Source organism: Psilocybe cubensis, chromosome 5 (assembly GCF_017499595.1).
Source record: "Psilocybe cubensis strain MGC-MH-2018 chromosome 5, whole genome shotgun sequence".
NCBI lineage: Eukaryota > Fungi > Basidiomycota > Agaricomycetes > Agaricales > Agrocybaceae > Psilocybe > Psilocybe cubensis.
Genome location: NC_063003.1, coordinates 1,059,404 through 1,081,871, shown reverse-complemented (window position 1 = coordinate 1,081,871; position 22,468 = coordinate 1,059,404). Strand labels below are relative to the sequence as shown.

The 22,468-nt window shown below is 49.9% G+C and overlaps 5 protein-coding genes across 5 annotated transcripts; 4 read left to right on the top strand and 1 right to left on the bottom strand.

Moving 5' to 3' along the window:
- Window positions 1-100: 100 nt before the first annotated feature.
- Window positions 101-1,715, top strand: JR316_0005824 (uncharacterized protein; the record flags this gene model as incomplete). Its single annotated transcript, XM_047891578.1, has 6 exons — window positions 101-357; window positions 433-477; window positions 538-682; window positions 737-840; window positions 903-1,509; window positions 1,704-1,715. The coding sequence occupies 6 exons, from the start codon at window positions 101-103 to the stop codon at window positions 1,713-1,715; spliced, it is 1,170 nt and encodes a 389-aa protein (XP_047748927.1).
- Window positions 1,716-2,213: 498 nt separating this feature from the next.
- Window positions 2,214-3,748, top strand: JR316_0005823 (uncharacterized protein; the record flags this gene model as incomplete). Its single annotated transcript, XM_047891577.1, has 5 exons — window positions 2,214-2,458; window positions 2,514-2,558; window positions 2,608-2,752; window positions 2,810-2,913; window positions 2,968-3,748. The coding sequence occupies 5 exons, from the start codon at window positions 2,214-2,216 to the stop codon at window positions 3,746-3,748; spliced, it is 1,320 nt and encodes a 439-aa protein (XP_047748926.1).
- Window positions 3,749-4,110: 362 nt separating this feature from the next.
- Window positions 4,111-6,160, top strand: JR316_0005822 (putative WD repeat-containing protein C17D11.16; the record flags this gene model as incomplete). The annotated part of the gene is made up of 6 exons (XM_047891576.1): window positions 4,111-4,352; window positions 4,418-4,530; window positions 4,607-4,686; window positions 4,745-5,518; window positions 5,589-5,837; window positions 5,927-6,160. The coding sequence occupies 6 exons, from the start codon at window positions 4,111-4,113 to the stop codon at window positions 6,158-6,160; spliced, it is 1,692 nt and encodes a 563-aa protein (XP_047748925.1).
- Window positions 6,161-6,514: 354 nt separating this feature from the next.
- JR316_0005821 (Lanosterol 14-alpha demethylase) lies at window positions 6,515-8,530 on the bottom strand (the record flags this gene model as incomplete). The annotated part of the gene is made up of 7 exons (XM_047891575.1): window positions 6,515-6,577; window positions 6,638-6,727; window positions 6,798-7,266; window positions 7,327-7,967; window positions 8,020-8,142; window positions 8,194-8,310; window positions 8,366-8,530. The coding sequence occupies 7 exons, from the start codon at window positions 8,528-8,530 to the stop codon at window positions 6,515-6,517; spliced, it is 1,668 nt and encodes a 555-aa protein (XP_047748924.1).
- An 881-nt stretch (window positions 8,531-9,411) lies between these two features.
- Window positions 9,412-22,364, top strand: JR316_0005820 (Fatty acid synthase subunit alpha; the record flags this gene model as incomplete). The annotated part of the gene is made up of 21 exons (XM_047891574.1): window positions 9,412-9,492; window positions 9,553-10,909; window positions 10,965-11,268; window positions 11,323-12,727; window positions 12,813-13,733; window positions 13,796-14,637; window positions 14,696-15,560; window positions 15,617-15,712; window positions 15,768-15,969; window positions 16,030-17,664; window positions 17,715-18,789; window positions 18,841-19,547; window positions 19,598-20,108; window positions 20,163-20,243; window positions 20,298-20,615; window positions 20,671-21,085; window positions 21,139-21,326; window positions 21,383-21,470; window positions 21,523-21,916; window positions 21,970-22,274; window positions 22,329-22,364. 21 exons carry the CDS (start codon window positions 9,412-9,414, stop codon window positions 22,362-22,364), a joined length of 11,826 nt encoding a protein of 3,941 aa, XP_047748923.1.
- Window positions 22,365-22,468: the final 104 nt, after the last annotated feature.

The window sequence follows — 22,468 nt, the reverse complement described above, 5'->3', positions numbered from 1 at the left end:
ATCAAGCATCAAATTCTGGTGTTCTCACTCTTCTACATGTATAAGTAGCAGTGAGAACAACTGATTCGAAATCGACCCACGTATCAATCATTCTTCACCAATGCCTATATCCTTCAAAGTTGCCGACCATAGCGCCAACACTTTTACCGGGTGGTCAGCATACAACCACACCAGAGAGTGTCAGAACGCCGACGATCTTCTGGCTGCATCATGGGGACTCATTTCCGAGAACAATAAGTATAATGAACTTCTACAAAGCTCCTTCGGATCCGGATTTAAGGACATAATGCCTCAAAGGAATGGGTATGTAAACACAGCGGTGCATGCCAACAATCGTCATCAGACTCTTGTGTCAAGGTGTGTAAAGGGATGCAGTGACTCCGGTTGTATATGATATTCGCCGATCTATGATTCCACTTTTCTTCCGGGCAGACCCGACGACGTATGGATTGCAATTCTAGGACAGTTCAATTTCTAGTACGTCGGATATGGCGCTTGTGCTGGAATTGTTGATACCATTTCATGACAACTCAACAGTGTCAACGCCAATGCAGAAAAGTTGCGCTCAAGTTTTGTTAAGCACGAAGGAAAGAAACGGCTCGAAGTCAGAGCAACAGGCGATCGGTATACTGTTGATTTTGGCGACTTGGCTCATCAAATGACCAGCAAGATTCTTGAAAACGTTCGTGACATGCCCTTTAACTAAAATAAAACATTCTAGAAATAAAACTTATAGGTTGTTGATAAGAGGTTGGAAAGCTGGATCCTACCCAATTTCTCCACCACGACTTTTAATGACATAGTAGTCTGTTCTGTTCTGATGATGGCAACTCTCAAAGCGTAAGTCTATATCAACTTCTGAGCTTGGGATTCATATGACTTCTACTCAAAATCCTTCGCAGATATTTCTCGTATGTGTTCATCCTGGAATGTGGCATACCTTCGAGACCTCTGGAAGGTACAAAACTTGACCGGGAGAATCTTTTGGCTCGTGTGGATAAGCTGGACACATTTGGAGAGGAGCCCAAAGCGTGGGCTATCTTGTTAAGGTTTATCTTGCGCAAATTCGTGCTGGCTTTTGAGGACGAGCATGATCCCGAGTTTTGGAGCCGTATATGTCATTTTGACAGCGGATCCGATTCACAGTCCGTCTCAGGGTGGATCACGGCGTTCTGCGTCTGGGATAGCAAAGGAATATGGCAAGGCCCAGATGTCTCAGAAACGTTAAATTCCCCACCGGAACCGATTCGTGACAATATAGAGGAAAATCGATTCTGGTTTACAACCAACATGGATTTGGAGCTATCTACCATTCCAGTTGGATTTTGCGAGGTTGACGTGCTGTTGATTGACAACGGAGTACCCTTCGATTGTATGATGGTATCGGGACATGTTGCGACGCGAATCCAAGGGCGACAACGAGACACTGTTAGTCCCTCATCTGGCTGGTTTATGTTTATCAAACACGGCGCGGAAAATCATGCAAAGTTGATGGCGACGACCAAGGCAGTGAAAACGGAAAGTTTTCTGCAAAGGTGGAAAGCCAAATTCAGGCACCGATTTCAGACTTTTTCAATCCTCTTTCGAAAACCATCCGTATCAAAATAGGATTAACCGAGTGGATGATACGCTCCTATGCTTCACCAAATGGTTCAAGACAAGGTATATTACTAATAATTTCAACGTCTTCATGCATTACTTAGATGGAGTTGTAGATTAAGGGAGAAAGCGTTACATCCAGGTCCTCGCATGAAATAGGATAACCAGTCTATTGAACGAATCAACGAGTAGCGGCCTTACATTTTATGAAGTTATATGTACATTCTTTGTTTTGCTACACAGCGCCAGGCAGTACGACATTTGAGATATTCTTGAAAACCATTGACTCACACATGGAAATACCCCCACTTCAAGTCTTATACACTTCTATCAATCAATGTTAAGTGGTTTGGTGTGACTCATCCAAGGAAGTAAAATATCGTCTAAACACATCGCCGCTTGCGCATGTCGACTCGGAGCTAATCTTGCAATGCTGTTCAGCGAACAGTGAGTCGTTCTTACAGTGAAATTGGTGACCAGAGTTTCGTACCTCGCGGTTATCAGGCTGATCGGTCCCTTTTCACAAAAGCAAATATAATCGTACACCGCCTTTTTAAAATACTACTTAATGAGTGCTGGGGAGAGTCGAAGAGAACAACCAACGTACCTTGACGATGCCAGTAACATTCAAGGTTGCAGAACATGACGCGAACCCTGTCATGTTTGGGGGATACGGCAGCTGTCAGAATGCACACGACGTACTGGCTTCAACTTGGGGAGGTAAATCCGGCGCAAATCGCTTTGAAGAGCTGCTTCAAAGTTCTTTCCCTTCGGATTGTCATGACCTGGGGCCACAGAGCAATGGTTTTGTGGACACCGTCATACATGCCTACAACCAACACCATCACCTTGTCCTTAGGTGTGTCTTGGCACTGTATATGATTACAGGAGTATTTAACGGTGTGATTCGCTAGGCCGGATGATGTGTGGATAGCAATACTTGGACAGTTTAACTTCTAGTGGGCATTCTATTTGAAGTACAGGTTACATCGCTGATACCTTGAATAGTGTCAACGCCAATGCGGAACAACTACGCTCAAAATTTGTCGCGCACAAAGGAAAGAAGAAACTCACCGTAACAACAGCAGGTGATCGATATAGTGTCAATTTTGGTGACCTAGCGAATCAAATGACGCAACAGATCCACAACAATGTTCGTAAGGAGGCATATTCTAGGTGTGAAAGAGATATTCATGGTTTATAACTGCAGGTTGTCGACAAAGAATTGAAAAACTGGATACTTCCAGATTTCTCTACGACATCATTTAACGACGTGGTGGTATGCTCAGTCCTTATGATGGCTACTCTCAAAGCGTGAGCTTGCAACATTTTATGGGCGCTTCTGTCAGAAATTGACGCCGTTCGAAGGTACTTTTCATACGAGATGTGCCTATGTTGCGGCATACCTTTGGTCACGCTTGAAGGTCAGAAGGAAGACTGGGAGAAACTTTTGAATCGTTTGGACAAACTGGCATCTTTTGGACGTGAACCAGAAGCATGGGCGGTACTTTTGAAACCCATCCTGCGCAGATTTGTGTCCTCTTTTGATGGTAAACCAGATATCGAGTTCTGGGGCAAAATCTGTCACATTGATTACGGAGGATCGGGAAGCGACTCTCTTTCAGGGTGGATAACGGCTTTCTGTGTCTGGAGCAACACCGGAAAATGGCAGGGGCCAAATATCGACGAAGTTCTGAGCCATTCACCTGTTCAAGACAACGGCGCATACAATCAGGGCTATGGACTTGTCCTGGATGGTGTGCGATATGCGGTTATAGACGACGATAAAATCCCAGTTGGATTCTGCGAAGTCGACGTAGACTTGAACGATAACGGCAAGCATTTTGACTGTATGATGGTATCGGGGCATATGGCAGGGCGTCTTGAGGGCCCAAACCGAGACACGTTGAGACCTGCTCCTGGGTGGTTCATGTTTGTCAAATACAAGGGCCCGGAATCGGCAACCGCACAGTCTTTGTCGGACGTAGCAAACCCAGTGGGCATGCGATTCCCCGCTCGTTTTGTTCCGATGAAGCCAGCAACAGCAGTAGTGTCTGAGGAGAAAGTGAAGGAGCCAAAGGAGCGGCGCCTAAAAAGATGGAGGTCCGTAGTCAATAAGTTATTAAGATTGAATTCTCCAGGGAAGTAATTTTAAAGAAGCTAATGTGAATGTATGGGTCGTTAGTTTGTGCGTTACGATAGAAATTTTCTAAGACATCATGAGAAGATAAGTCAATCAACTAGGCATTGAAGCTTGAAGGCGTATACTTGTGCTCACAAGATGATGATGATGCGTATATCTAAAGATCTACGGCGTTCAACTTATTTTGTAGCATAGCATGATTTACTTTTGAGGACCAAGTTATGAAAATCGGTCGTGGTGAGGGTGGAAGTCGAAACAAAACCAAGTCCACTGAAACGACGCACGTGAATTGACTGTTTGTCCATATTACGATCCAATCATATCGCGCTTCCCTTTTTTTTGTAACTGATCGAACGCCTTCACAAACGATGAGCAACCTCATATCCGCCGTCGCTTGGGTGAAGCGCGGTGTGGCCGTCCAGCACCCAGAAAAATACGTCCTTGATGACAAGGAACTTGAGCGCGTCAGTGCCCTCGCCCGGATCGAGCTCGAGGATGCGCGCATCGAGCTAGAACGCGCGCACTTGGCTGCTCAAGAAATGGACAAGAGAGAAGAGGACGAGGAGGGCGATGATAATGCAGAAGAGGACGATGAAGACGACTGGGTCGAGTGTGTACATATCTGTTTTCATTTCTGGACAATCTATTGAATTTTTTCTTCTTTTTGTGGTTTAGTGAGGATGATGATGCTATGGATGTCGATTCTGGTGCTGCTCCAAAACCAAAGGCAGAAGACGATCTGGCTGAATATAACCTGGATGATTACGATAACGATGAACCCACTACGGGTAAGTTATTGGATGAGATTTTTTACTAAAAATCAGGATCTGTTTATAACTTCTTTATTTTTTCACTTTTTATTAGCCGTTGGGCCTTTCAGTAATATCAAGGGACTAACATACTACAAGGATAATGAAGAAGATCCCTATATCACCCTAAAAGACGTACGCCATACATATTCCATTTTTTATCTTCAAACTCAAGAACTCTTTTTTCTTCAAGGAAGACGACGACGAACGCGAAGAACTCGAAGTTCTACCCACCGACAACCTGATCGTAGTCGCCAAAACCGAGGATGAGATCTCCCAACTCGAGATCTACGTCTACGACGAATCGCAAGAAAACCTCTACGCGCACCACGACCTCATGCTGCCCAACTTCCCCCTCTGCCTCGAATGGCTCGACTTCCCACCCGCCTCCTCCTCCTCGCATGCGCAGCACGGACCGCACGCCAACGGCTTCGGGAACTACATCGCAGTCGGCACGCTCGACCCCGAGATCGAGATCTGGTCGCTCGACGTGCTCGAGGCGATGTACCCCTCCTCCATCCTCGGCCGCCCCGACGAGACCAAAGCGCACGTCCCCGTGCCCAGCGGCACAGGCAAGAAGAAAAAGAAAAAGCCCAAGCACCGCGAGGCGCAGTCCGCGTACCACGTCGGCGCCGTGCTCGGGCTCAGCTGGAACAGGCACCAGCGCAACCTGCTTGCGAGCGCGAGCGCGGACAGGACGGTGAAGCTGTGGGATCTGAGCCGCGACCCGACGGTGAACGGCGAGGGCGGCGAGGCCGCGGGTGCGATCAGGAGCTTCGATGTGCATAAGGGCGAGGTGCAGGCGGTCAAGTGGAATAATCTGGAGCCGACGGTGTTGCTTACGGGAAGCTTCGATCGGACGGTGAGGACGTTCGACTCGCGTGCGCCGACGACGGGCGTCGGTGCGATTGTGGGCAGCGATGTCGAGGCGCTGTGCTGGGATCCATGGGAGAGCTATAGTTTCTATGTGAGGAACACATCTTACATCTTACCTGTCAATCTTTCTACTTTCTTACGCGTATTTTTTGTTTTTTTAGGTTTCCCTAGAAAACGGCCTCGTACTCAACTTTGACGCGCGAACGCTACCGTCCAACCTCGAGCAGCCGTCACCCGCCCGCTTCACCGTGTCAGCGCACGACGGCCCTGCGTCCTCCATCGACGTGAACCCGCACATGCGCGGCTGCATCGTGACAGGCGGCGCCGACAAGCTCGTCAAAGTATGGAACGTAGACGAGGAGGGCGACAAGCGCAACGTCAGCCTCGTCACATCGCGCGATCTGGGTGTGGTACGTCTTTGTCTTCTTCATCATCCCCATCTTTATCTTCACCCTCTGATTGATTTCCCTGACGCACCTTTTTTCGTTAATGATAATAGGGCAAAGTCTTCTCGACCGTGTTCTCCCCAGACGACCCGCTGACGCTCGCAGCAGCCGGCTCAAAAGCCAAGCTGCAGATCTGGGACGTCGGATCGACATTCGGCGCGCGCAAGGCGTTCGGCGCGAAATTGCGCGCGGCGGGAAAAGAGCTCAAGGAGAAGGAGGAGGGCAAGGGCGGGGTTATTGGTGTGCAGAGCGATGATGAGGAGAGCGACGCGGATGAGGATGAGTAGTTGTGCGATCCTCGTTACATATACATTCAGCGCGTAGATTCTCTTCGGTCTTTTTGTTTAGTCCTACCCCCTCGTCCTTACTACTAGCTCACGTTGCTTTGATATGGAGATTTCACACTTTACACAACCTTCTTATGAAAGAGAGCCGGACACAGAGAGAGGTTCGAAATTAAGTACATTCGTCATTCCTCAACACAGCGGTGCGTTTACTATCTATTATATATCAAGTATCCCATGCGTAAATAAGAATGCAAAAAAATAAAGTTATGCTATAGATGGGTGCAAGTCCAACGTCTCTCGACGTCTTTTTAAAAGGTGGGTATGCGTGTAATAAAGAACAGGTGTGTATATCAATTAGTCGAACTTTCTCCTGCGGTAGGAGATTGTCCGTGGCGTCTTGGGCATCGTGATCATCGTCTGTAAATAATAAAAAAATCGAATTGAGCGGAGGGAGGAGGGCAGAGAAGGAAGACGTACGTGGTAGTTGTGTTCTGGGACTTCGTCAATCTTGAGCTCGAGGTTACGGATCATCGTTACAATAAGAGTTCCAAGTTGTAGGTAAGCAAACTAGCAGAACATAATAAGCAACCTGGAATTCCAAACACAAAAAAATTGAAAGAAAAAAAATAATAATCACCTGTTCACCGATACATCTGTGCTTGCCAGCGCCGAACGGCTGATAAGGACTCTCAGTGCCTTTACTAACCGCGCCAAACCCATAATCAATCTTCTCTCCGCCCTCATCCGTGTACATCTTGAACGCCTGGGCAGCAACGCCCTCCGCATCGTTCCAGCGCGACGGAATCCACTTGTCCGCATTCTTCCACACGGTGGGGTCCGATTGGCTGATGGCGGGCGAAGCGAGCACGTAGTTTCCTTTAGGTACGATGTACACGCCGTCCTTCGATGGTGCTGACAGGGTGGGTGGCACGGGGACATCGTCGCGAACGTAGCGCATGATACTGTGGATTGGAGGGTGCACGCGCAGAGTTTCGCGGATGACGGAGTCGAGCACGGGGAGCGCGCGCAATTCTTCGTATGTCGCAGAGCGCAGTTTGCCGTCAGGAGTGCTGAAGTTCTTGATTTGTTCCTCATAGAGAGCCTCACTAGAAGCAACAAAAAAAGCTTGTGAGAGTGACGACAAAAATAGATTATGAGAGACTTACGCAACGTCGGGGTTGGCAGCGATATGGAGAAGAGCCCAGGAGCCAGTGGCGGAGCTGGTGTGTTGGCCTGCCATGAGGAGTGCGATCATCATGTGCGCGATTTCCTTGTCGTTGAGGTATCGGCCGTTGCGGTACTTTTGCTGCATGAGGGCGGCAATCATATCGTGTTCGTGGTCCTGAGTCTTTCCGCTTCGGCGCGCCTGGATGATGTCGACGTAGAACTGGGAGATCTTCTTGTGCGCAATGTCACGGCGGCGGTAGCTGGGCAAGGGCAGGTTGGGGAAGAGGAAGTTGATGGGGGTGAAGCCTCCGTCAAGGTCGTTGTACAGGTCGGCGAAAGTCTTGTTCAAGTTCTCACGGACTTCTTTGCCTTGTAGAGTGCGCGACGCGGTGAGGATGGTAATTTCCTGCATGACCTTGACTGCATCGAAGCTGCCCCATTCGTTAATGTCGTTGCTCTGGTAGACCTTGAAGTGGGGGTCGTGGCGGAGGTACTCGTCAATTTCGTCCTCGATCATGCCGACGTAGGCGCGCAAGTTGTCGGTTGAGAGTCCGACCTTGACGAAACGCTTCTGTTCCATGAAAATCTCATTGGGGACGTCATAAACGACCTCTTTGCCGAAAATGGGAGTGGTCAAGTGCTGGAAAAGCTGGATGAGTGCTATGAAAAATTGAATACCGGAGTTCGCGTACCGTATATGCGTCCTCGGCGTTGAATACCGTTGATTTTCCGCCAAGAATGAAGTTGTTTCCTTTAGGTCCCAGGGCTACCGTGACGCGACGACCGAGCAGGATGAATGTGAACACGTCGCCGTACTATGTGAAAATTTCAGAGGAGGTTAAATACGCGAGAAAAGAGCAACAGACCTTCTTTTGGCACTCGAAGAAAAAGTTGAGAGGATCGTTTCCATATGAGATGGCTGAGCCAATGAAGGGCAGCCAGTGGAAGACTGTAGGAGGGTCTGAGGCGCGCTTGGGGATGATCTAGAGAAATAAGTGGTTGGTATACGTGTCAAGTTAGGTTATAATGAATACGCACGAGTTGGCGGAGGACATTAAGGACGATGAGAATGAGTGGGGAGTTGATGAGGAGGAGGGTGATGAGGCGGGAGTGCTCCTGGATGGCAGTCTGAGCCTGGGCGAGATAGCCGGACCACTCATCTGAGGAGGGAAGAGTCCCGTTGAACTGGGAGACGAAAGACATGAGAATGGTTAAGGGGCCTAAGTGTTTTTTCGCCCGAGATTTATATTTGTTCAAAATTCAGAAATCGAACCATTCGGATAAGTCATTCCCAATGCGGTAATAGATTAGATTATCTTGGAAAGACATCGCTGGCCTAGGGAGCTCGAGAGGGGTCTCGTGTTATACTGCCATTGCTATTGGTCGTGCAATGAGATTGCTTCAATATTATTAGCCCCTGCATTTTGACTCTGAACCTGTGCCTGCAGATACATTGTCGGATTATATGCCCCTAACAAATGTGACTTCTAGTCTGCCTGCCGACAATGTTACTCCCAACGTGTTTCTCCACGTTCATTGGCTCATCCTCCCAAAAATGTCCATCTTTACCCAGCCGTCGAATAAAATTGCTCGGAGGTTGTCGTCCACTTATCCCGATCCCGACGGATACACTCCTGCTTATTGGCTGACTATTTTTCTTTGACCAACTTTTTAAGCTCTTTGACTCTGCTGCCGGACCCCGTAAAACTGCGCACGCCTATCCTGCGTTGGGGATTGGCAGATCAAGCGCAAAGGCAGGGTACTTTGCTCCCTGAGAGCATTGGGGTGCGTTGCTTATGAATGAGGAGAGCGAGAGCTCTAGGCCAAGCATGTCGCCAGATGTCTGGGGTAAGGGCGTTGGTCAACGAAATCAATTGATGGACATCTCCCAAAATAGATATTTCCGCCCGAGAGCGATGTTACGCGTTCGGTCACGTGGTCTCCTCCAAAAAATTTGGGGGTTGGGGTCAAGAGTATATGTATACCCCCCAGTCAACTCATTTTCTACCGCGTCTACCTGTTAGACTTCCCCCACCTATCTACTCGCCGTCGTCGTCGTCTCTCTCAGCGAGCCCGACCTAAAGATGGCTGTTCCCAATGGACATGCGGTCCACGCGCCCGCTATTGCAACCCGTCCTTTAATTCTCGCCTTTGGACAAATTAGAGTGCGTACAACATGTGCTTCATTGCAACGCTGTCATAGCTAATGGCGTCTCCGCCTTCAGGTTTCTATCCCAGTTTCTACACAAGCAGACCAGTGGATCGCCGCAGAGGTTCTGCGTGATGAATTCACACATATCCAATCGCAACTAGACGCGGTCGACAGCACGGCCCAATTAGAAAACGAGGCAGAGGCCACCGTAGAGCTATCTGCACGCTTCCTCGCCCACGTCGCGGCGAGTATTAAACAAGACTCCCAGTCCAGCTCAGCACGCACCTCGCTGCTCCTCAACGTGCTTAAACACTTCACGTCATCATACCTCGCGACAAAGGATGTCCATACCCTTGTATCATCTTACGATACCATCACGCGCAAGACCGTCCTTGCTGCCTATTTCAGCGCAGTCGCTGCTCTCCGCGAGCAACGCGTATCTGCCATCCCATCCCAACCAGAGTCCGCCCTGCTCTCCGCCCCCGCCACCGGCAACGCCTCCATTTTTGCCCTTTTCGGTGGACAGGGCACCAACGAAGTTTACTTTGATGAACTCCAAAATTTATACGATATTTACACACCTTTTGTTGCATCCTTCATCCAAACCGTCATCCAGGATATCCTCATCCCTCTTGCTGAGGAGGAGGAAGAATCGACGTTCTATACCTATGGTCTTGACGTGTCGTCGTGGCTTTCTGGAGCAACGCCCCGCCCTTCCACCGCATATCTGGCCTCTGTGCCCGTCTCTTTCCCTCTTATTGGTCTGACCCAACTGGTCCAGTACCTCATTGTATGCCGCGTCGCCAACCTTACCCCTGGCGAGTTGAGAAGCCGCGTCACCGGCGCGACTGGGCACTCCCAAGGAATTGTTTCCGCTGTCGCAATTGCCGCCTCAGCGAGCTTTGAAGAATTTGCCGAAAACTCGCGCAAAGCCCTCAAGTGGCTTTTCTACTCTGGCCTTCGTGGTCAACAAGCTTTCCCTGTTACTTCGCTGGAGTCTGGCATCGTGCAAGACTCCATCGAAGGAGGCGAAGGAACCCCTAGCCCCATGTTGTCAGTTACTGGTTTGAGCTTGAAGGAGCTCGAGCCTCACATTGCAAAGACCAACAAGCATCTCGCTTCCAACTCGCAGCTTTTCGTTTCGCTCCACAACGGACCCAAGGCGTTTGTCGTCACCGGTCCATCAAAAGCACTCTTCGGTCTCGTCACCAGCCTCAGAAAAGTCAAAGCCCCCAGTGGCCTTGACCAGAGCAAGGTACCCTTCTCCCAGCGCAAACCAGTCTTCTCCATCAGGTTTTTGGTTGTTGGCGTTCCGTACCACAGCGACTATATGGCCGAGGCGACTCAGAAGCTCATTGAAGAAGATTTGGAGGGTGAGGAGCTTTGGCAAGCGAAGGACATCAAGATTCCTGTCTACAACACAGAAGATGGTGAGTTTCACTTTGTCGATTTGTTTCAATTCAGTTACTGACTAATTGTGTGTAGGCTCCGATATGCGCGAGCTCAAGACCTCGATCACGCGTTCGCTGTGCGAACAGATCTTCACGTCTCCTATCCACTGGACCAAGGCGACTGCTTTCCCTGAAAGCGCGACCCACGCTATTGATTTCGGTCCCGGTGGGCTAAGTGGTATTGGCCCACTGACCGCTAAGAACTTTGAGGGGCGCGGTGTCCGTGTCATTGTCGCCGGCGAGAAGGCAAAAGGTGATGTCGAGATCTTTGGTTCTTCAGGCATCACATACGAGGAATGGTGGAGCAAGAAATGGTCGCCCAGTCTCGTCCGCACTAGGTACGTGTATTTCTTTTTGCCAAGTCACGAACAAGTCGTTGAAGTGGTTTGAAGCGATGGCGAGCTGCACATCGACACTCCCTTCTCTCGCCTCCTGGGCAAACCTCCCATCATGGTTGCTGGTATGACGCCCTCGACCGTCAAGGCGGGCTTTGTCAGTGCCGTTTTGGATGCTGGTTACCACATCGAATTGGCTGGTGGAGGCCACTACAACCCAGCTGCCTTGCGCTCCAAGGTGGCCGAAATTCAGAAGCAAATTCCTGCCGGTGTTGGTCTCACCCTTAACTCCCTCTATATCAATCCCCGCCAATTTACCTTCCAATTCCCTCTCTGGCAAGAGATGCGCAAGGAGGGTCTGCCCATCGAAGGTTTCTGTGTTGCCGCTGGTATTCCTACCACCGAGAAGGCCATTGAGATCATCGAGGGTTTGAAAGCTGCTGGTATCAAACACGTCGCGTTCAAGCCGGGATCGGTCGACGGCATCCGCCAAGTTATCAACATCGCTGCCGCCAATGCGGATTTCCCTGTCATCATGCAGTGGACGGGAGGACGTGCTGGAGGACACCACTCGTTCGAGGACTTCCACCAGCCTATACTCTCCACATACCGCGCCATTCGTCAACACTCTAACATTGCCCTCGTCGGTGGTTCTGGGTTCGGGTCGGCGGATGACGTCTGGGAGTATTTGACGGGTGACTGGTCTGTTGCGAGGTTTGGCGTCCAGCCTATGCCTTTCGATGGTTTCCTGTTCGCCAGTCGCGTCATGGTGGCCAAGGAGGCCCACACCAGCTCTTCTGTCAAGGACTTGATTGTTGCTGCTGCTGGTGTCGAGGACAGCGCATGGGAAGGGACCTATTCCAAGCCTACCGGTGGCATCCTTACCGTTCGCTCTGAACTCGGGGAGCCCATTCACAAGGTTGCCACCCGCGGCGTCAAGCTTTGGAAAGAGTTCGACGACACAGTTTTCAAGATGCCCAAGGAGAAGAGGACAGTTTGGCTCTCTGAGCGCAAGGAAGAGATCGTCGGCAAGTTGAACAGGGATTTCTCGAAGCCCTGGTTTGGATGGAAGAAGGACGGAACCGTGGCAATGGATCTCGGTGATATGACATACGAGGAGACCGTCTTGAGAATGGTTCGTTTGATGTTTGTCGCCCACCAGAAGCGATGGGTAGATATCTCTTTGAGAAACCTTGTCGGTGACTGGTTGAGGCGCGTCGAGGAGCGCTTCGCGGGTGTTAACGGATCGGGTACCAAAGCGTCGATCCTGCAAAATTTCTCTATGCTGGATGACCCCCTTCCTTTCGTCGAGAAGTTCTTCCAGAGCTACCCCGCCGCGGTTGATCAGTTGCTCGCTGCGGAGGATACTGCATATTTCCTGGCGATTTCGCAGAGGCCGGGGCAGAAACCTGTTCCATTCATCCCTGTGCTCGATGCGAGCTTTGAAGTATGGTTCAAGAAGGTATGTCCTCTTTCATGTGATTTTTGATCCTCATGGTTTTTTTCGGTATTTGAATTTCACGAATTTACTAATATGGCAATCATAGGACTCTTTATGGGCTGCTGAGGACATTGATGCCGTGTTTGATCAGGATCCTCAACGTGTTTGCATCCTGCAAGGCCCGGTGGCCGTCAAATGGTCCGTCGTCAAAGATGAGCCTGTGAAGGATTTGCTTGGCAATATTAACAAGTCGTTGATCCAACGCTTGCTTGAGCGCAAGTATGCGGGTGATGTTAACGCTGTCCCCCTCGTCGACTATCTTGCTGCTGCACCCAAATCGGTGCCCACCACTCTTGAAGGCGTCACTCGCACCCAGGTCGGATCGACGACTACCTTTGAGTTTGGCAAGAAGTTGCCTGAGACGGCTGCTTGGCTTGATGTTTTGAGCGGCGCTGAGCTTAACTGGCTTCGTGCCCTCCTTACCTCTACGACTATTGTCCAGGGCACGTCTTATGTCGACAACCCCCTTCCCCGCATTCTCGCCCCTCGCGTTGGTCAGAAGGTGACCGTTGCTTACTCTGGATCCGCGCCTACAACTGTCACTGTGTACGGTGCTGCTCGGTCGTATGGCGAACACATTGAGGACTTCAAGGCTGTTGAAATTTCATTCGAGCCCAAGACCAAGGCGATTACTGTTGTGCTCTTTGAAGAGCGCCGCGGATCGTCCATCCCCCTCTCCCTTCACTTTGAGTACAAGCCGTCGCAGGGCTTTGCGCCTATCCATGAGATTGCGGCGGACCGCAATCAGCGCATCAAGGCGTTCTACTGGAAGCTTTGGTACGGCGACAATGAGACCTTGCCTGAGATCGATATCAGGGAGAAGTTTGTTGGGCCGGAGGTGACTATTAAGGCGGAGGATGTGGAGAGGTTCTGTGCTGTTGTTGGTAATCAGGGTGAGGCATTCAAGACTGCGCGTAATGAGAAGGTGCAGGCTCCTATGGACTTTGCGATTGTCACTGGGTGGCAGGTACGTTTGGGATTTTACTAAACCTTGAATTATTTGGATTCTAATGGTTCAAATTTGTGTAGGCTATTATGAAGTCGATCTTCCCTGCTACTATTGACGGTGACTTGCTCAAGCTTGTTCACCTCTCGAACGGATTCCGCATGGTGGACGGTGCTCAGCCTCTTGCTGTTGGAGATGTTTGCAAGGCGGAGGCCCGTATTGTCTCTGTCATTAACGCGCCTGAGGGCAAGACTGTCAAGGTCAAGGGCTACGTCTATCGACAAGGCCAGTGCGTCATTGAAGTTGTTTCCGCGTTCCTTTACCGCGGACGCTTCAATGATTACGAGAACACCTTCGACACTACTGAAGAGCCCGACTACTCTGTTCACCTCGAGAACGACGCCGCTGTTGGTGTGTTGATGTCGAAGGAGTGGTTCGAATGGGACAATGAAGCGTCTCCTCTCCTTGCGGGTACAACCCTCGTCTTCCGTATCCAGTCTCAGGTCTCGTTCAAGGATAGGACTACCTTCCGTAACGTGTCTGTTACTGGTGATGTCTTTGTCCGCAACCAGATCAAGGCTCTTGTCAAGGTTGGTTCGATTGAGTTCCAGCAAGATGATTCGCACGGAAACCCTGTTCTTGCATACTTGCAACGCCATGGATCTCCTCTCGGGCTTACCACCCCCATCTCGAACGACGGATACGCCCTTACCAACCCCGAGATTTCGACCGTTTTCCGCGCGCCGTTGACCAATGAGCCGTATTCTAAGATTTCGGGCGATTTCAACCCTATCCATATTAACCCCTATTTCTCCGACTTTGCTTCTTTGCCTGCGACTATTACGCATGGGTTGTGGTCTAGCGCTGCTACTCGCCGTTATGTTGAGAATATTGTGGCGAAGGGACACCCTGAACGTGTCATTGCGTATGTTTTAATTCTTACTTGTTCTGTTTGCATTGCTCATTCATATTTTGTATTGTAGATATAATGTCAACTTTGTCGGCATGGTGCTCCCTGGAGACACCCTTGAAGTTAAACTTCGCCATATTGGCATGCGCGATGGAAACATCGTTGTCAGTGTCGAGAGCACCAATGACCGTGGTGAGAAGGTTCTCCAGGGCTCAGCGGAGGTTTCGCAGCCTCGTACTGTCTACGTTTTCACCGGTCAAGGTTCGCAAGAGCCTGGAATGGGAATGGATCTTTACAACTCGTCTCCTGCCGCTCGTGCTGTTTGGGATGGCGCCGATGCCCATCTTCTCGCTGTCTATGGATTCTCGATCGTCGAGATTGTCAAGGACAACCCGAAGGAAAAGACGATCCATTTCGGTGGTATCAAGGGCCAGGCTATCCGCCAGAGGTACATGGATATGACGTACGATACTATGGATAAGGATGGGCACGTCAAGACTCTTCCTCTCTTTGCCGATATCGACGTTCGTACACCCAAGTATACTTTCAGCCATCCCAATGGCCTTCTCTTCGCTACCCAGTTTGCCCAAATTGCACTCGTCGTCACTGAGAAGGCTGCGTTTGAGGACATGCGCGTCAAAGGATTTGTTCAGAAGGATTGCGCCTTTGCCGGACACTCGTTGGGAGAGTACTCTGCTCTTGCTTCGATTGCTGATGTTTTGCACATTTCGGCTCTCGTCGACGTTGTGTTTTACCGTGGTATCACGATGCAGCGCGCTGTCGAGCGTGATTCGCAGAATCGTTCCAATTATGCCATGTGCGCTGTTAACCCTAGCCGCATTTCGCCTACGTTCAGCGATGCAGCTCTACGTGAGGTTGTTGATTCTATTGCGACCAATTCGGACACGTTGCTTGAGATTGTCAACTATAATGTTGAGGTGTGTTTTTTTTCTTTGTTGGTATGATGGATTTGATCTGAAGTATTTTGGTTTAGGGTCAACAATATGTTTGCGCTGGAGAACTTATTGCTCTGCAGACTATGACGAACGTCTTGAACTTCCTCAAGGTTCAGAAGATTGATATTGCCAAGGTAACTTTTCAATAATCTTCTGTCGGCCACATACTAAAAGTCATATTTACTACAGTTGACCGAGACCTATTCAGTCGAGAAGGTGAAGGAGATGCTTGGAGATATCGTCAAGTCGTGCTTCGAGAAGGCGCAGGAGCAGCAGAAGGCTGAAGGGTACATTAAGCTGGAGCGTGGATTTGCTACGATTCCTCTCCCTGGTATTGATGTGCCTTTCCACTCGCGTTACCTCTGGGCTGGTGTGTTGCCTTTCCGTGCTTGTTAGTGCTATTTCTATCAATGCTTTTTCTTTTTCTTATTTTTGCTAATCATCGGTTTAGACCTTTCCAAGAAGATCAACGCGAAGCATCTCAACCCCGACATGCTTGTCGGCAAGTACATTCCTAATCTTATCGCCAAACCCTTCCAGGTGTCTCGCGACTACGCGCAGATCATCTACGACCAGACCTCTTCCCCCAGACTCGACAAGGTCCTCAGGAAGTGGGAAGAGGATCAGTGGGATAGCCCCGAGAACCGCCAACAACTTGCCTACATCATTCTCGTCGAGCTCCTCGCCTACCAATTCGCATCTCCTGTGCGTTGGATCGAGACACAGGACCTCCTGTTCACTCGGTTCAACTTTGAACGTCTCATCGAGCTTGGTCCTTCGCCTACTTTGACTGGTATGGCTGTTCGCACCCAGAAGGCCAAATACGAGACCCTTGATGGATCCGTCAGCACCACTCGCACTATTTTGTGCCACTCTAAGAACGTCAAGGAGATCTATTATCAATACGAGGATGAAGCTGAGGCCCCAGCGGCTCAGGAGGCTGAGGCTGCCGCTGTTGTTCCTGCTGCAGCAGCTGCTGCGCCAGTGGCCGCTGCTCCCGTCGCCGCTGCCGCCCCCTCTGGCCCTGTCGCGAGCATTGAAGATGCTCCTGTCAAGGCCATTGACATTCTCCTCGTCATCGTTGCTCAGAAGTTGAAGAAGCGCATCGACGAAATTCCTCTTTCCAAAACCATCAAAGATCTCGTCGGTGGCAAGTCGACGCTCCAGAATGAAATTCTTGGTGACCTGCAGCAAGAGTTTGCTTCGGCGCCTGAAAAGGGTGAAGAGCTTCCTTTGGAGGAACTTGGATCTGCTTTGGGTACCGGGTTCAATGGCACTCTCGGAAAGTACAGCAATGGGCTGATTTCTCGTGTTGTTGGAGGCAAGATGCCTGGTGGTTTCAATGCTTCCGCTATCAAGGCCTACCTCTCGAAGACCTGGGGTCTCGGACCGGCCCGTTCTGATGGTGTTCTCCTTCTCGCGACCACTCTTGAGCCTCCCAAACGTCTCGGTTCCGAAGCTGAGGCCAAGACTTGGCTCGATGGTGTTGTTGCAATCTATGCTCAGCGCGCTGGTATTTCTCTCTCTGCACCTGGAGCTGCTGGTGGTGCAGGCGGAGGCGGAGGAGGTGCTGTCATCAACAGCGAGGAGTTCCTCAAGTTCCAGGCCGACCAACAGAAGTTCACTGCTCAACAGATTGAGCTCTATATGCGACAACTCGGTCGTGATTCTCGTGCTGGTGAGATTGCTTTCGACAAAGAGAAGGCCGACAATTTGGCTCTGCAGGCCAAGTTGGACAGCATTACTCGAGAACACGGTGATGCTTACATTGAGGGTATCCAACCTCGCTTCGACGTTCTCAAGGCTCGCCACTTCGACTCATCGTGGAACTGGGTTCGCCAAGATGCTTTGCTGATGTTCTACGACATCATCTTCGGCAAGCTGACCACTGTTGATCGCGAAATTACTGCTCGCTGCATTGCTCTCCTTAACCGTGCCGATCCCGCCATGTTGGAGTACATGCAGTACAACATTGATCATTGCGACGCTTCGAAGGGTGAAACATACAAGTTGGCGAAGGAGTTCGGCCAACAGCTTATCGATAACACACGCGAGGTTCTTGGAAAACCTCCTGTTTACAAAGATGGTGCGTTAAATTTGTTTTACTTTCGCATTTACTAATAATTATTCGTTTAGTCACTTTCCCTACTGCTCCTCACACCGAGGTTACCGAAAAGGGTGACATTAAGTATTCCGAGGTCGTCCGGGAAAACGTGCGCAAACTCGAGGCTTACGTCGAGGAGATGGCAAGCGGCGACACCGTTTCTGGTGCCGTTAATATTCAAAAGGTTCAGGATGACGTTCTCAAATTGTGGACTGTCGTCAAATCGCTGCCCGAGATCAGTTCCGATCAAAAGAACCGCATCAAGGCCTTGTATGAAGGTGTTGTCAAGACCCTCCACAAGTCATCGGATCCTCGTCCCGCTCGTGCCAGCACCCCTCGTAGCCGTCGCTCTTCATCTCAATTCTTACGTCCTCAGATTACCGGTGTCAATGCTGTAACTTCCATCGAGGCCGATAAGATTCCCCTTCTCCACCTTAAGCGCAAAGTTGGAGCCACATGGGAATACAGCAGCAACTTGACCGGTGTTTACCTCGATATCCTGCACGAAATCGCCACCTCAGGTACCACCTTCAAGGACAAGAATGCTCTCTTGACTGGTGTTGGCAAAGGTTCCATTGGAGTGGAGGTCGTCAAAGGTCTTCTTTCTGGTGGCGCCCACGTTGTCATAACCACTTCCAGCTACAATCGCAAGACAGTCGAGTACTACCAATCCATCTTCCAGTCGTTCGGTAGCCGTGGCTCCGCTCTCACTGTCGTTCCTTTCAACCAGGCTTCTAAGCAAGATGTTGAAGCGCTGGTCGACTACATCTACGCCAACCTCGGCATGGATCTCGACTACATCTTGCCCTTCGCTGGTATTCCTGAGAATGGCCGCGAGATCGACGGCCTTGACGACAAGTCTGAGTTGGCTCATCGTATGATGTTGGTCAATCTCCTCCGTATCTTGGGTGCTGTCAAGAACAAGAAGGCCAGCCGCCAGTTCGTCACTCGACCAACCCAAGTCATCCTTCCCCTTTCTCCCAACCATGGTCTCTTCGGTAACGATGGTCTCTACTCGGAGTCCAAGATCTCCCTGGAGACTCTCTTCCAACGTTGGGCTTCTGAGAGCTGGGGTGAATACCTTTGCTTGGCTGGAGCTGTCATTGGGTAAGTCTCTGCATAATTTTATTCTTCTAAACCATCTCACTTTTTTGATAGATGGACCCGTGGTACTGGGCTTATGGGTGCTACCAATATCGTTGCTCACGAACTCGAGAGCTATGGTGTTCGCACTTTCTCCTCGAAAGAAATGGCCTTCAACATTCTCGGCCTTATGCATCCTTTGCTCTTCAGTATCACCCAAGTTGAGCCTATCTGGGCCGATTTGAACGGTGGAATGGATCGCCTCCCTGATCTCGCTGACATCACTGGCCGTATCCGTGCCAAACTCAACCAAAAGGCAGACCTTCGTCGTGCTATCGCCCGAGACAACTCTGCCGACTTCAAGGTCATCAATGGTGTCGAAGCTGAACGACTCCTCAAGACTGTCGATGTCCAGCCTCGTGCTAATTTCAAGTTCGACTTCCCTGCCCTTGAATCTGCCAGCTCGCTTTCAGACTTGGCCCACCTCAAAGGGCTTATCGATCTCGAGAAGGTTGTCGTTGTTACTGGCTTCGGTGAAGTCGGACCTTGGGGCAGCTCTCGTACTCGTTGGGAGATGGAGGCTCGTGGTGAATTCACCATTGAGGGATGTATCGAAATGGCCTGGCTCATGGGCTTTATCAAGCACTTTGACGGCCGTCTCAAGGATGGTTCGCTTTATGTTGGATGGGTTGACAGCAAGACCAACGAACCGGTCGAGGATAAGGATGTTAGAGGACGTTACGAAAAGGAGATCTTGGAGCATGCGGGTATTCGATTGATTGGTGCGTCTATAACAAAACATTTGGAGATGTTTATCTGACCTTACACACAGAGCCTGAACTTTTCCGTGGCTATGACCCCAAGAAGAAGGTCTTCAATCAGGAGATCGAGCTCACCCATGATCTCGAACCCATCGAGGTCTCCGACAGCGAGGCGCAGAAGTTCAAATTGCAGCACGGCGACAAGTGCGACATCTGGGCAGGCGAAGGTGGACAATGGTTCGCTAAATTCAAGAAAGGTGCTTGCGTCTTTGTGCCCAAGGCCTTCTCATTCAGTCGCACTGTGGCGGGTCAAGTGCCCACTGGCTGGCATGCCGGCCGCTATGGCATTCCTGACGATATCATCGCTCAAGTTGATCGTTTGACTCTTTGGGCATTAGTTGGTACTGTTGAGGCTCTCAACGCCTCTGGTATCACCGATCCATATGAGCTATACAAACACATGCATCCCTCCGACGTTGGTACATGTCTTGGTAGTGGTATGGGTGGTACCGTCAGTATGGGCAAGATGTTCAAGGACCGTCGCGATGAGAAGGAAGTTCAGAACGACATCCTTCAAGAGACGTGAGTTTTTGATTGCTTTTTCATAATTTTTTTTATTGATGATATTATTATTAGTTTCATCAACACCACTGCTGGGTGGATCAACTTGTTGATTATGTCTTCTTCTGGACCCGTCAAGATTCCAGTCGGTGCTTGGTATGCTTTTCTTCTGTCTTGCCTTAAGGATTTTAACTAATCTCGACTACGTAGCGCCACTGCCCTTCAATCCCTTGAGATTGCTGCCGATACTATTCTCTCTGGCAAAGCAAAGGTCATGATTGCTGGTGGTTTCGATGATATCAGCGAAGAGGGATCCTACGAATTCGCCAACATGAAAGCAACCAGCAATGCCGAGACTGAATTTGCTATGGGTCGTGAGCCAACCGAGATGTCACGTCCTGCCACTACATCTCGCGCTGGATTCATGGAATCGCAAGGTGCAGGTGTACACATCGTCATGAATGCCAAGACTGCTCTTGAACTCGGTGCTCCCATTCGTGGTATCCTTGCCTTCACTTCAACCTCCACGTAAGTTTTTCTTTCGTTTGTGCTTTTTATATGTGCTTACGCCAATGCTTCGTAGCGATAAAGCTGGACGTTCGGTTCCTGCTCCAGGTCGTGGAGCTCTGACTGTTGCCAGAGAAATTCCCGCGAAGCATCCTCGCCGCATCTTGGACATCGCTTACCGCTCACGTCAACTCTCTTTCCGTCGTAGTCAAATCTCTCAGTGGCTCGCCCATGAACACGCGCAGCTTACTGAAGAAGTTGAATCTCTCAAAGCTTCGGGCGAATCTGTTGACGAAGACTATGTTTCAACGCGCGTCGCGAACATCGAGAAAGAGGCCAAGCAGCAAGAAAAGGATGCCCTTGCAATGTACGGAATGTTGGAGGGCTCTGATCCTCACATTGCTCCTCTCCGCCGAGCTCTTGCTGTTTGGGGCCTTACTGCAGATGACATTGGTGTTCTTTCTATCCATGGAACTAGCACCAACGCCAACGTGCGTGAAGTTCTTTTTGTTCTCCGTGTAGTAACTAATTTATCGAACTTTAGGAGGAGAATGAGACCCGCATCTGGAATGATATCTTTACCACCATTTCGCGATCTCCAGGGAATGCCTGCCCCATCGTGGCGCAGAAGAGCATTCTTGGACATGCCAAGGGTGGATCTGCTGCCTGGCAAGCTGCTGGTCTTTTGCAGTCAGTCATCACGGGTGTAATTCCAGGGAATCGCAATAGCGAGTAAGTGTTTCAGAATGACTTCCACCCTAATTCTTGTGCTAATGTGATACTTTTAGCAACATTGACTCTCACTTCCAAGATCGCCACTTCTTGATGTTCCCCTCGAAGACGATTCGTACGGATGGAATCCGCGCAGGTGTTATGGTGTGTAGTTTATCATTACGGTCGTATACTTTTTCTCATCACTACTGTCTAGTCCTCCTTCGGTTTCGGTCAAGTCGGTGGAACGGCCATGTTCATTCATCCTCGTTACCTCTTTGGCTCTCTCGACTCTGCATACTACAACGAATACAAACAGAGGAATCGTCTCCGTGGCCTTCAGTCCTATAAAGCGATGAGCGAGATGATGATCAAGAACTCCTTGGTCAAGATCAAGGATCATCCGCCATACCAGGGTGATATGGAGGGCAAAGTTCTTTTGAACTCAGTCGCTAGGGCATCCTTGGACCCCAAGACAGGCGAATACACCTTCCGAGGAAAACTCCCTGAAGTTGCGACGTACGACACCGCTAACGTCAAGGCTGTTTCTGATATCATTGCTGCCAAAAGCCTTTCTGAAGGCTCCCCCCTCGGAGTTGGTGTTGATCAAGGTTTGTTCCTGCTAAATTGTGATTTGGACAAAACTAATTTCGCTGCTTTTTAGAGCTGATTTCTTCCGTGCCTACGCATAACCCTACATTTATTGCTCGTAATTTCACCGACGCTGAGATTTCATACTGCCAATCTCAACCCTCTCCTTCATCATCGTTCGCTGCACGTTGGGTAGGCAAAGAGGCTGTGTTCAAATCCCTTGGTGTCAAATCCAAAGGCGCCGCCGCTGCCATGAAAGACATCGAAATTATCAATGACGAATCCGGTGTTCCTACTGTACGTCTGCATGGCGAGGCCAAGATCAAGGCCACAGAAAAGGGGGTTTCCAAGGTTTTGATTTCCCTAAGCCACTCTGAGGTAAGTTGAATCTATGCTTGTCCTGGATTAGTTGCTGATCTTTATTCCTCTCAGACTGTTGCTATTGCGTTTGCCCAGGCTACCTCATGATCTCTTCTCGTCATCACGGACCCATTGTTTTACATAGTTTCTTTTCGTCGTCATATAGAGCATACATACCATCAATTACTTGTTTTAATAATATCCAATAGATC